The sequence below is a fragment of the Xyrauchen texanus genome, chromosome 25 (genome assembly GCF_025860055.1).
Source record: "Xyrauchen texanus isolate HMW12.3.18 chromosome 25, RBS_HiC_50CHRs, whole genome shotgun sequence".
In the NCBI taxonomy this organism is placed as follows: Eukaryota; Metazoa; Chordata; class Actinopteri; order Cypriniformes; family Catostomidae; genus Xyrauchen; species Xyrauchen texanus.
The window spans coordinates 24,582,924-24,596,300 of NC_068300.1; the positions used below are offsets into that span (position 1 = coordinate 24,582,924).

The 13,377-nt window shown below is 37.1% G+C and overlaps 2 protein-coding genes across 5 annotated transcripts in view; both read right to left on the reverse strand.

The window, feature by feature from the left end:
* uba1 (ubiquitin-like modifier activating enzyme 1) overlaps window positions 1-5,119 on the reverse strand; it is a 38,569-nt gene extending 33,450 nt beyond the window's left edge. For 2 of the 3 annotated variants that reach the window (XM_052091374.1, XM_052091372.1), the window contains exon 1: window positions 2,003-2,268. The gene's annotated coding sequence lies outside the window, so the exon portion shown is untranslated. Of the gene's footprint in view, window positions 1-2,002; window positions 2,269-4,878 lie in introns of those variants that run through there. The other variant, XM_052091373.1, reaches the window with a different exon arrangement.
* Window positions 5,120-5,789: 670 nt separating this feature from the next.
* LOC127618360 (calcium/calmodulin-dependent protein kinase type IV-like) overlaps window positions 5,790-13,377 on the reverse strand; it is a 54,053-nt gene continuing 46,465 nt past the window's right edge. For both annotated transcript variants that reach the window (XM_052090743.1, XM_052090744.1), the window contains 4 exons: window positions 12,459-12,595; window positions 12,274-12,352; window positions 11,010-11,097; window positions 5,790-9,087 (listed from right to left, as the gene is read on the reverse strand). In XM_052090743.1, coding sequence (XP_051946703.1) covers window positions 7,714-9,087; window positions 11,010-11,097; window positions 12,274-12,352; window positions 12,459-12,595 — 1,678 coding nt within the window. In that variant the 3' untranslated portion in view covers window positions 5,790-7,713. The remainder of the gene's footprint in view (window positions 9,088-11,009; window positions 11,098-12,273; window positions 12,353-12,458; window positions 12,596-13,377) is intronic.

Consider the following 13,377-nt stretch of genomic DNA (forward strand, 5'->3'; position numbering starts at 1 on the left):
TTCTTATTGAGGAAATTACAGCAAGGTTTTCATTGGGAAGCTTGATAATAATATCACGCTGTAAGTACGAGGCGGGTAAATGGGAAAAGGTGGCGGAGGCTGTCTCCGCTGTGCCCAACTCCGATCGCATCCTGAGCGCATCCGTTAGCATGAATGGTCACCACATTAAGAAGCTTCAAAACAACATTTATTGTTTGAATTTGGTGATAACATTTACATGGTTTGAAAGATGAAATTTTTTTTTTTTATCATCTAAAATAAAATTTCTACTTCTACAGCCCACTGCAACTTCAGACTCAACATGAAAAACCCATTAAACATCTTTCTTTTTAGGATTTAAGACAAGTGAGGTAATCCTAACTTTAAATGTTATTTACAGCTATTTATTAGAGAATATTAATGCTTTTTACTTTAAGTTTCCCCTTAAGAAAAAAGATAAGAACTTTAAGAAGTTTAATCAGGAAAAATGTTCATAACTTTTTTTTTTTTTTATGACAAATTAAGAAGAAAATAGTAGAAGAAGAAATTTCTTAAGAACTTCTCGTGAATCCGCTCCCAGGTTGTTTTGACTGTACCAGTTCTACCTTACCCAGGCTAAATTCCAAAAATAATTCCCAAAAATCTACACCCTTTTCATAGAGGAAATCATGTCTCAGAATTAAAACAAACAGGGATTATGTCACTGACTGAAACCATAAACAGAAAGCAAAACGAACAGGAAAGCACCAAAATGCCTTAAGACAATTTAAGCCATTCTTTTTCTTCAATACGAAAGCTCATTTTACAGCTAGTGGACTTAAAACAATGTGGCTTGTCTTAACGCTGCAATAGTAGAGCCTGAATTCTGCCGCAACTTGAAGCTCTTTGACTATAAATAGCTCACGGACAAACCGTTGTGTTTATGGCGGAAGGCTCTGGCATCCACTGGCTCGCCCATTCTGCCTTAACAAAACCGCTGATTCATTAAAACACAACTGCAGTGTGGATGTCACATCCCAAGACCTGCACTGTTTCCAGAAGCACAAACTATCGTATTGCGCTTGTCATCCATATTCCAAGTGTCACGAGTAGATATACCATTAATAACGCATTGAGCGAGTGTTCCCTGACTTCCGACAGTCAATAAATTAAGATAGGTTACAAAAGGAGGAGCTATTATTACCTTACAGACATGTGAAACGAAACTTTGGAGCAGTTTGACGATTATTAGTTTCGATGTTGCCAAAAGTTCAACCGTCCTCGAAACAGACCACCGATTTGCGGAAATTCCGCATACCGGTTTTCCCGTCCATGTGGAGCATTTTCATTATTGATCAAGACTTTTCTTTTAAATATTTTTGTCTTTATTTAAATCAGAAGATCGCGCACAAATAACAGTTTGCATAAGTTAATATATTGACTTAATATGGAAAAGATTACAGTAAGTAAAGATTGAGGTGCCCACCCTCTTATTCGGATCGCTTAAGTAAAAGCGAAATCTCACTATATCCGTACATGACAAGCGAAAATATATTCATTACTAGCTCGTGTAGGATCTAGTTACACTTGCTCGGTTCATTTCAGATATTCACTTCCGCAGTATGTCAAGGCATCAAACACCGCAATTCAACAAACTGGATATTAAAGGGCAAATGTTCAAGCAGGTCGTGTGCCGCTAATCAGATTGATCTCACTTTAACAGGATGATCTAGAGAACAACACGAGGGGATGACTTGGAAACATATTGCAATGTTAGCTTACTAGCCTGCTACAGCTTTGCCATAGTTGATTCAGGCAGTTTACGGAGTATGGTCTGAGGCCTAGCTTACTTTTGTGCTAACCAGTGAATGAAAGAACTAAGTGCTGGTACAAACGCAGCGATCTGATCCAGGCGGATCAACCATTGTATCATTATTCATAGTCTAGGCGAGAATCGCAGGTGAAATAAGCGTTGTAACAACCGTTTAAGCAGGAAGCTGCCATCAACGAGTTAGCGCATAGAGTGAAATGATTTGGCTCTTACCAATAATCCTTCTCAGTCCACTCTCAGTGTCAGCAAACAGCTCCGCGTGTGAAACAAACTTAGATGGAGCGGATTGCGGACTGATTTATATGACGAGGAGAAAACGAGCCGCGACAGCACGAACAACGCTTGCCGAGATACTGTGAGTTAGCCCCCCTTTACTATCCTGCCGAGTCACTGTGTCGTCCAAGCTGCTCGCTGTCCGTATCGCGTTTCTGGTTTTACTTCAGCGAACGGAACAAAACCAAAATGGCAGCTGGAGCACAGGGGCGGAGTTGCTCTGGTAAAGGAACAGGAAAAGGAGGTCTCGCGATGAGTGCTTGAAATTCTCTTGTCACTCATTGGATGCCCTGTCTATGACATTACGGAAAACCTCTCTCTATGAAGGTAAAATAGTGCCTAAATGATTTGCATTTAAATAAAATTAATATTGTGTGCATACAGTACGTAGCGAACATGCTGGGACTTTAGGGTTCTATAATTGAGATTCCGATCTGCATTTTGAACTGAAACACGTCAAGCATTGTTATCATGTATCTACGGATGAATTTGTCATCTTAAAAATATAATTTACATGCCTTGCCCCAATAAATTAGGCTATATGTAAACAGTATAGTGAATTAATTATGCATTTAAAAAAACAAATTTGCTTAAATACACCAATTGTGAGAAGCTGCCTTTAAAAGGAATATTGTGGGTTCAATACAAGTTAAGCTCAATTGACAACATTTGTTGATTACTACAACAATAATACTTAAAAGAAAATAAGAAATATGAAGCTTATAATTTTATAAAAGCACTTACATTAATTCTTAAAAAATAATTGTTAAATCTCTTCTATTATTTAAGCTGAAAAATTGTTTAAATTGTAATTTTTTACATTCATTTTAGTGTTTGTTGGCATTACATCATCATGACAATGAAGTTGTAAAATTGGCTATTACTTAACACAGAAAAGGTTAGTAAACTATTTTATCACACTAAAATCATGTTAACATGCAGACTGTTTACGTCTTTGGCTATACTTTTGAAACAGTGAGTATTTTAATAATTACGGATTGGTGCCATTCACTTCCATTGTAAGTGCCTCACTGTAACACAGATTTTTGCTTTTTTTACAAGGACTGACAAATTAAAATTATATTTTGTGGTAATCAATATTATGCCACAAATACTGTCTATTGAGCTCAACTTGTATTGAACCTGGAATATTCCTTTAAATTTCATCAGTTGCTAAATGGTGTCTTGATTAAGTAGCAACTGCAAAATTTTAAGTAATTTTTAAATGTTTTTTTTTTATGGTTACAATTAATAAATACAAAATAAAGTGGGGTTTAGTAACAAAACAGGGTATTTATTAACAGTCTTGTGTAGCAGTATTAAATAATCTCATTCTAGTCTGGTCAGATTAGCAGAATTTTGGTAAAATACCAACTTGCAAGAATAATCATGCACATATGCAGAATATTTGCAAATGGCTGCCTAAAAAACTGAGAAGTGCTTGTTTGATTAATTTGTTTATTTGAAATTACTTACCGGTACCAACAAAAACATTATAGGAATTTAGATAATGCACCTCACTGAACAGTGTCCTTAATTATATGTATAAATCTATGTATATATATCTAACATGCTTGTTGACAGCTGGCTCTGTCAAATAGGTCACAATTGTTTTACTTCTGAGCATAGAGCCTGTAACAAATGGGGATCATGGAATAATGGCTTGTCAAAAAAAAGTTTAAGAATCATACGAGCCACACAATTGTAATGATGCTTTCATAACCCCTCTGCTTCAATATATAGCCTTTTGTGGAACAGCGTACCTTCCCTACCCAGATCAGCAATAAATGCAGAAAACTGCTTTTTCAAGGCAGTTGCCGTTAAAATGAGAGGTAAGGAAAGGGGCTTTCTTGTGAGCGAGAGAAATAAGCGTTGGGGGATGGGGGGATACCTTGTGACAAAGGCCCAAGTGGGCCGCTTATTCTTGCCAGTTGTGCACAATAGTGGCAAATGTGCTTGCTTTTATCCTGGCCGAGTATCTTGTTTGTACCTGCTGAAAATGTCAACAACCACCAACGCATCGCATCTTTCTTCCGCCCAGGCACCTGCACTTGATAGCAAAAACCCCTCAGTCGGCGTGAGCCAGTTAACTCAATGTAAAACACCATCTTTGAGATGATCCAACCTATTTTGCATGCCTACAAGAGATAGGGGTCGTGGGGTTCAAATGAAGCTTGAGTTCACTGTAAAGCAAATCGTTTTACAACACATGTTATCAATGCACAGAGCTGCATAAACTGGTTGAGGATTAATGATCAGTGGTCTAGCCTAACAAACAAGCAAGTTGATCAATATTCAGTCCATGTTGTGTAAAGCTTTTATTATTTAAAAGAGACAATCTCTCCAAACAGTTAGAAAAATGAGTGACCACCCTGCCTGTTATGTGTCATATTATATTGCTATCTATCAAAGCTAGCGATCTGGGAAACGATGCGATGTCACAACATGCCGTAGACGTTTCGCGAGGCGCCACTGATAACGTTAGCCTGCGAAAACGAAGCTTGTTAGCTTAGCACAGCCTTATTTTAACCCATAGAGGAATTGTGAAGAATGACCTGTCCTAAACCATATGACGGCAGAACGCGCCAACTTTTTTGGCAAGAATAGGCTGCTTTTCTTTTAGACCTGGCTCGTTATGCACGCATTGTCTCGCGCATGCCGTTAGCTGGCTTTTTTTCTAAAGTGGCCAGTCACATTGTTGAGTCTGGCGAGCTGACTCCAACGATAAACACTTGGCAGTAGCTAGCTGCAACAGTATTCTTATGGACACGTTAACTTGCTAGCATTAGCCAGGCACATAAGTATGCAGAACTCACCACATCCGATATTACTCGGCCTCTCCACGGTACTGAATACAGAAATACCTCGCGGGCAAAAGATAAACAACAAAAATGTCAAATCAAACCGTGTCTGTAACTTTATCCCTGGAAGTAGCGGGAGCTCCGTGACTTTCCAGTGTGAGGGGAGGCTGGACGGTTGCCTGACCGGCTGGCTATTCCTTATACCGTTAACAGCACTCTTTTAGTTCTGCAAGTATTCTTCAGTTCACGAGAGTAGTACCAACATGTGCAGAGTTTGAGTTCAGAATGTTCCAATATTCAAGATACGGGGATAGGACACAAAAATGTTTTTGTGTTTGACGATCAAATATTTTCAGTGGACTGATTATCAGATGTTAACCCTTTACAATAAGCGTTAATACAAGATTATTAGTGTAATTATGAAAATGTTTAATATATTGTAGTCGAAAACCATAATTGCATCCTTGTTATCCCCTTCCAGTTGCAAAGTAGGTTAATCCAAGCTTGGGCTGCGCTGTGCACTTTGGGAAAAGTAGTTTTTGACGTTATAATGTGCTTTGCAAAAGTGATAACAGAAGACTTATAATTTGTATATATCACCAAATACTTTTGTTAATACACCTCAGATGTGTATACTACCGGAATATCCTTGAGGAAAATTCCTAAATGTGGATTATTTATTTATTATAGAAGATTTTAAGCTTATAGTAATGGAAGCATGATAAATGGCAAGTGTTTGTGTTTGCTCTTTGTACGATGTTTTAAGGCATTTTAATTACTTGATGAAAGTTAATTCTGGAGTTTTAATATTTTCTTTAAGGTTGTTCATGTTACAGAGTTATATACTGTCAACATTTTAGTCATTCTATATAGATTCAGAGATTAGTCAAAAAAGCCAGAAGGACAGTCTATAAACAATAGAGTTTTATCTGAATTTTATTGAAATCTTAGCATACAGAGTGCAAAAAGTAGCTTGGAAGAATATACACATATAACAAAACTATCATATTTGGAGAGGTGGAAGCCACAGTTACATTTCACAAACAGTAGCAAGAACTATACATACTGTAAACATTAGAGCTTACTTTAGGATATGTTAGCAAAATTATTATACAGTATTTTTCATAAAGATATTATTATTATTATGCATCAGAAATTGAGAAAAGAGAGTAAGAGAATGATAACCAAACAAATACGCAGATGGACGCATACAACAGCAAAAAAACAAAAAGGCCAGGAAAGAGAATACATTTAAAAAGTAGTTTCAAAGTCTCTTAAGATACTTGATCTATGAGCATTATAATTTTTTATTATACATTATAATTAATGACATTAATGTTTGGCAGACTCATAGAAAGATCTGTACAACTTGAGAATATACAATAACAAAGAAAATAAAATAGTCTTATTGGAAATATTACAGAAAGTAAACGATTAATGAGAGAGTACACCGATGCACTCCCTCAACTTCACTAAAATCCAACATGGATGAAGTGACAAAAATTATATCACCCTCCAAATTCAGTACTTGGTGAAGAGCAAATGTTCTGTGGTTGTCCCAAAACAGGTCAGGATGATAACATGTTTTAAGGGAAAAGGTTTCATTAAAGGTAAATTGTTCAGGTTATATAAACTTATGAATCTTACATCCAAAAAATAAACAAATTTTTCCACATTGCTTCCATTCTCTATTGGACATTACAATTATGCAATCATTATTTTGTAGTGCTGATCACAAATATTTACAACAATTTTCATACCACCATATTTTCATACCACCATAAAGGGATATTACACCCAAAAATGAAAATTCTGTCATTATTTAGTAACCAACATGCTGTTCCAAATCTGCATGACCTTTTTCTTCCATTGAACGCAAACGAGAGAATGTTAGCATTAGCCTCAGTCACTAAATTCTGAGGTGTTATGGAAAAATATATGCAATGGAAGTGAATGCTGACTTAAGCCCAAAGTATACTTCAGTCAGACGCGAACACTAGTGTCTGCGTACAGGGCACGTGACACAAATTTCGTCATCGGCAGAGTTATCAAGCACTGAATGCATACGATTTTTCTAACCGTACTCTGACATGCACACAAGGTGGCAAATCTCACAGTTGAGCTGTTGCTGTCACGAAGTAGCACTAGAAGATGTAATCATTGCTAAACAACAAGAAACTAAGGTGGAAACAACAACAGTGGATTTGCTCATTAGGAGATTCCTGCATTTACATAACTTGATTTTGAAGGACTATAATGACATATTTATGGGCCTAACCTTCTGAAGAGTAATAGTCCAGTATCTCATAACAGTCATAGCATGTATGCTGCAACTGCCTTTGTATGCGCATTGTCAAATGAAGTATACTTTGAAAGGTGAGCGTTTGACTGTATGCAGAAGCTAAGTGTTAGCATCAAAACCAAAGAATCCTTTAGGCTTAAGGCTGTCAGTGCCAAACATTCTGCATGACATCATCTTTTGTGTTCCACAGAAAAAAGAAAGTCATATGTTTGGAACAACATGAGTGAGCAAATAAGTGATTTACATTTTTGGGTGAACTATTCCTTTAATTGTGGAATATTTCAGATGTTTCATTCTAATAATATAAAATAATGTCCCTCTGTCCCCTCTTTTTCAAACATTAAAACTGCTTTCCTCTTTACACAATGAAACTCTTCTTTTCAGTCAAATACATTCAGTAACTGGACTATTCTAATATTTGTGTTGGAGCCCAAACAGATCATTGTACAGCCTGAAAATGTAGGCTTTCATTAATTATCCATAACCCAAAGATTTTATTGTTTTACATGGCTTACCTACTTAGAGCTTACACTCTCCTCAACAAATATTTACAACCCTTTTCCTGACACACTTCCGCTTGGTGTTTGGCCAGACTGCTTTGCATTCCTCTGGCCATCGCTGTTACCCTCATCAGCAGTTGGAGGACTGTGACTCTGGATGGGACCGGGTGGAGAGGGAGGTGGGTAAGAGGGAGGAGGGATGGTCAGGTGTGGGAAAGAAGGCATTGCTGGGCGTGGTGTGGTGGGAAGGGGTGGAGGTGTTGAATGATGATACGAGCGAGGTTGGGTTGAGGGGGAAGAGCTAGCACTCTTCGCTCTAGGCAGGGTCTCGGGACAGTCGCTGATCTGCTCCAGCAATGAAGGCATGTCTCCTTCAATCTTTTCTAGCACAGCAGCCATTTGCTTTTCAATTTGTTCAATTACACAATCCATTTGCCAATCAGCACTGGCTCCACCTCCAGGATCTAGACCTCCATACATAGCTCCCCCACTAACAGAATAAGGGGTTGGACAGTATGGGATCCCATAGCCGGTTGCACCATGGACCATCTCTTCAAGCTCCTGCACAAATACTGTTTTATCATGGCCAAGAACTGAAGATCCCAATCCTGGATATGTAGGCTGAATGTTTTTCATTGACTGGCTACCCTTGTCAGATTTTCCTTTCTTCATCTCTCTGCTCTTGGGAATAACCTCTCCACTTGCCCCTACCTCAACTGGCCCCTCTGCTACTACTTCTGGAAGCTGTGTTTGACACCAGCTACTTGTGGCCACATCCTGCATTGTATCAACCTTCTCTGTTTTAAGAGGTTGTTCATTACCAACTGACGAGGCACCAGTTTTGGTATCAGAACATAAGCCATGATCCATTGAGAGATTAGCAGCCATCTTACATTGATTTGGAGTATCAGGGAAAGATGATGATTTCTTCTCAAAATTACCAACAGCTGTGGCCTCTGGATCTTTGGATACATGGTTCTCTTGACTGTGTGAGGTCTTCATGGCCTGGGTGGGTGCTGGTTTCTGGTTTGCATCTGTTAATGGTTTGTCTTCCTTTTCACCTTTTGCAGTTTCTTTCTTTTCCTCTTTCTTGATAGGCTCCTCCACTTGTAGTTTTGAAGATATGTTTGATTGGGCAAGGGGCTCTGCGAGTTCTAAAGGTGAAACAGTCACAACTCCTTTCTCCTTTTCTGCTTTTCTGGGTCCTGAATTCCCCTCTTCTTGATTCTTCAAGGGCTTGCTTTCAACTGTCACCGCATGGGACACGCTCACATTAGAAACCCCAGCTGAGTCTTTTTTTGTCCCCTTACCATTTAACCCATCTGCCCTGACCTTTTCACCTTGGCTGTCTACTACCACCTCATTCGATCCAACTTCAAATGCTCGGAGACGCTGCATGAAAGTGGTGACACGAATCGCTTTCTAAAAAGTGAAATGGAGAAATACCAAAAACGTAGTTAAGTTAAAGTTAGTACCCAATGAATTATAAAGTAACATAATGTCTTCTTTGCTATAGAGGTGAAATGCTTTGCTAACAATTTGTGGTTGCAATTTTTCCTCTTTCTATCTTTGATGGAATGTAAACATAAAGGAGCAGAATAACTCCCAAGAGCATACCACCATTATACTGTATTTATAGGGCTGGGCGATATATAGAATATTGACGACACTGTAATCATGATGATTTTGTTGGTCATCTAATATTAAGCAATATCGTGAATATTGCAATGATGTTAATGCAATTTTTATTTGGCCACTATATTTCCTAAAGAGCGTGTTATTAGATTAACTTCAAGATCCTTCAGGGCTGCACAACTAATCCAAATAAAATAATAATCGCGATATGTGATTAATAAACAGCAAAAGGCAGTGAGTTCATTAAAATTAAAACATGGTCTGTTTTCGCTTTAGAGTTAATGGGTGACATGCTTTTCTGTGTGCTCAAGCAGGTCTTATGATACGCTGTTTTCAGCGGTCTCAGAGTGGATTGTGTGCATTTTGAAAGCAAAGTGCATCATGTTGACTCATTCGAGGAATTCCAATCAATTGTAACCTCTTAAGTTATCATACAAAAATAATTCTATATTATAATACTTGTTTGGGTACCACAATAATAATTCAATTTTAATAATATTCAAATAGGTACCAAAATTAAGTGAGTGTAGCTGTTTTTGCACACCCTTTTCATTCACAATTCTTTTTTCTTTTTTGTAAAATTACAATGTATTGATGTATATTGGTGCATATAAATACACTTGATAAAATATCGATCTTCTTTGTGTTCATTATTTTTAACTAGATTTATACTTACTGCATTAAACACTTTGAATACACATGGCTACAATGGCTGTTTGGTTGAAATGATGGTTCCTCTGATTTAAAAAAACAACAACACTTTTAAGCCATTTCAGAGCAAATAAATAATTGTCAAGATTATACATCATCAATAGGCAGACAAATATAGAGATTACATTTTTGTAGCCATATTGCCCAGCCCTATGTATGTGTCATTGATAGAAGCATGATGTGAATCAATGAATCAGGGCCACAATAAGTCATCTGTGGACAAACCACTTTGTCTCTTTCACTCTTTCTTTTCCGTAGAACCATTTTTGTCCTAGCTGGCACGCACACACACACGCACGCACACACACACACACACACACACACACACACACACACACACACACACACACACACACACACACACACACACACAGAGAGAAACACAAGGACAACTTTTTCATACACATTAATGTGACACTACAATGAAAAGTCAATCTGGAGTGAATGAAGGACTATCTGGAAGCTGAACTGGAATATTGAGGACACTGTGAGTAAAAGCCAGATGGCATATGATTGGATTCACATGGGACCAGCTGGGCAGTGATACATTTGTTAGTTACTTGTGTACAAATACATGGGAGGCTTAAGTACAGGGAGAGTCTTTCCAACAATCAGACTTGAACTACATATTTCCTGAGTGATCGTTGTTTGAAGAGACAGGCCAGGCCATGAGACACTGAAGCCATGTATTGTTGTACACAGGGCATGATGCAAAAGGAAATACGAGTGCCCAAGTCAAAGATTGTTAAACAAAGAAAAGAATCTCTGCCTCTAGGTTGCCCTGCGACAACAGTACCTTTAATTCCTGGGTATCACATGCAAGGAAAAAGCAAACATGAATATAATAACAATCAGAACCTTCACAGTGCAATTAAACAACAGGTATATCTGCATTACCATCTTAATGGTTACTGTTTGCAAGAAATCTGAGTAATACAATTATTAGAGACACTTGGCAAGCTGCACATCACTAGTGTGTGATATTAGATTCCTCTTACCCTCCACTTGGCCTTAGCAAAGTTTTTCTCAAATTGTGCGCACACTCCTTCCTTCAGATTCTTTTCCGAAGCCCCATTTCCAGCGATCCTGTTTAGCATACAAGCAAAGGAACACATTAAAAGGACAGTTCACTCAAATCATTCACTCACCTTCATGTTGTTTCTAACCTGTATGACTGTATTTCTTCTGAGGAACACAAAACGAGATGTTAGGCAGAATGTGAATGGTGGCTGAGGCTAACATTCTATCTCCTTTTGTGTTCCACAGAAGAAATCAAGTCATAGCACACCGATTTGGAACAACATGAGGGTGAGTTAAATGTTTTTGGGGGGTGAACTGCCCCTTTAACCCTTAAATGCATGGGAATTTCACCACTCATATTCAGGACTTTAGAGACCTGGCACGTACTGTATATCTATCACAAATGGATCTACAAAATGCCCAGATAGTGTCAAATTTTCATAATATATTTAGGGCAATTCGAAAATAATAGAATAAAATATATTTTGATGTTTTATTTTTCATATATCAAAGAGACAATGCAACACACCTAAAACAGGATTAATTTTCTCAGGCACTTATTGAGTGCAAATACATGCACAACTTACATAATTTCAGTAGTACACCCAAATGACAATAGTCATATTATACTGTTCATGTGTTGTACTTGCTATAGTTTACTTCCATTTTGTTTCTTCATTAAAATGTCAAATTTAAATCAATTAAATCACTGAAACAACAGCCCCACCTTGCAATATCATGTATATACTGAACCGTATGTATGTGTTCATGCATATGGGATACTGATAATTCATCATTGTTAATAATTCATTGTTGCACAGAAAATCAGTGTGATATAGTATTTATTTTTTATGAATATAGTACTAATTTCTCTTGTAATAAACAAAGAAATAGATATCCTGAGGCTGTATATAGATATTAAATAATCATAAATATCAAATTTATAGTAGTGTGAAATAAAAACGATTACATAACTAGGGCCTCTAATGACCCTATACACTTAAGCCATTATAAAAATTATTTTCAATGCAATTTTGGCATTTTTGTTGTGTATATATAAGAGAAAATTGAGGAATACTAAAGAGGTGTGGGCACAACTAAAAAAATGGATGAGGTATGGGGGTGGAATGAGGTCCCGGGTCACTAAAGACAAGAGGTATGCGTTTAAGGGTTAAGGTGATTTATTGTGCCTGGAAAAAAGTGGCTGTGTTTAATTATTTTTGCAGATATCTGTGGCCTTACCATTCATGCAGAAGGGCATCTTGTGCAGGAATTCTCAGCATCTGGTCAACCTCCATCAATTTACAGACCAACTCCTTGGCTGTGAGAGATGAAAAGATGTTTAGAGCACCAAAAATTGAACTCAGGAAACCATTTGAATTGTTATTAGTTATAATCAGGAGCTTTTCAGATCCTGATCTTAGTACCAGCAGGGGAAATGTCATCCCAGTATGGTGAATCAAATTCAAATTCTCCAGCAACAATGCGGCAGAAGATGATCCGGTTGTGCATGTCGGTGTTTTCCTCCTCTGTTTCATCATAGAAGGGAGGGTTTCCAGACAACCTGAAAATGAGTTTTTTATGATTTGTATTGTGTCCTGCTGTTTTGCACAACATGGGTGGAGTGTGTAATTTACTCGCTACCAAACGGAATTGCAAAAACTGTTTTCTCTGACATTCCAACCATCTTCCATTGTTTGGACAATCATATATATCTCACCCCCAGTTTATGCCATTGGTTGCCTACAAATAGCTTGCCTATAGTAAATAAGCTAGCATAGGAGAAAGTATTTCGACATTGAAGCAAATTACACACTTCATCTTTAAGTAGCCTATATATTATGTATAATCAAGGAAGTGCTGTTGAATTATCAGAGGGGCAATTTCATGTCCCAGAAGTTTATTTTTCAGTAACAGATTTCAACTTTTTTCGTTGTTGTATCAAGATCACACTAAAAATCACTTCCAGTTATTATAGTACTTTTAAAATGCCTTTTATGTATAGATTTGATTGTTTAGCCTTGTCTGAGACACAGACATTCAATACTAAACTATGAAAATCATCATAAAAATGTTGCCCATAATAAAGTTTTTTTCAATTTAAGGTAACACTTTACAATAAGGTTCAATTTGTTAACATTAATTAACAACATTAAGCTAACAATAAACAGTACTTATTAAGCATTTATTAATCATAGTTACTGTTCATTTCAACATAAAGCAATACATTTTTAAAATCAAAAGTTATATGTTCACATTAGTTACTTAATGCACTATGAACAAACAATGAACTAACAATGAACAATTTAATTTCTTTAACTAACATTAACAAAGATTAATAAATGA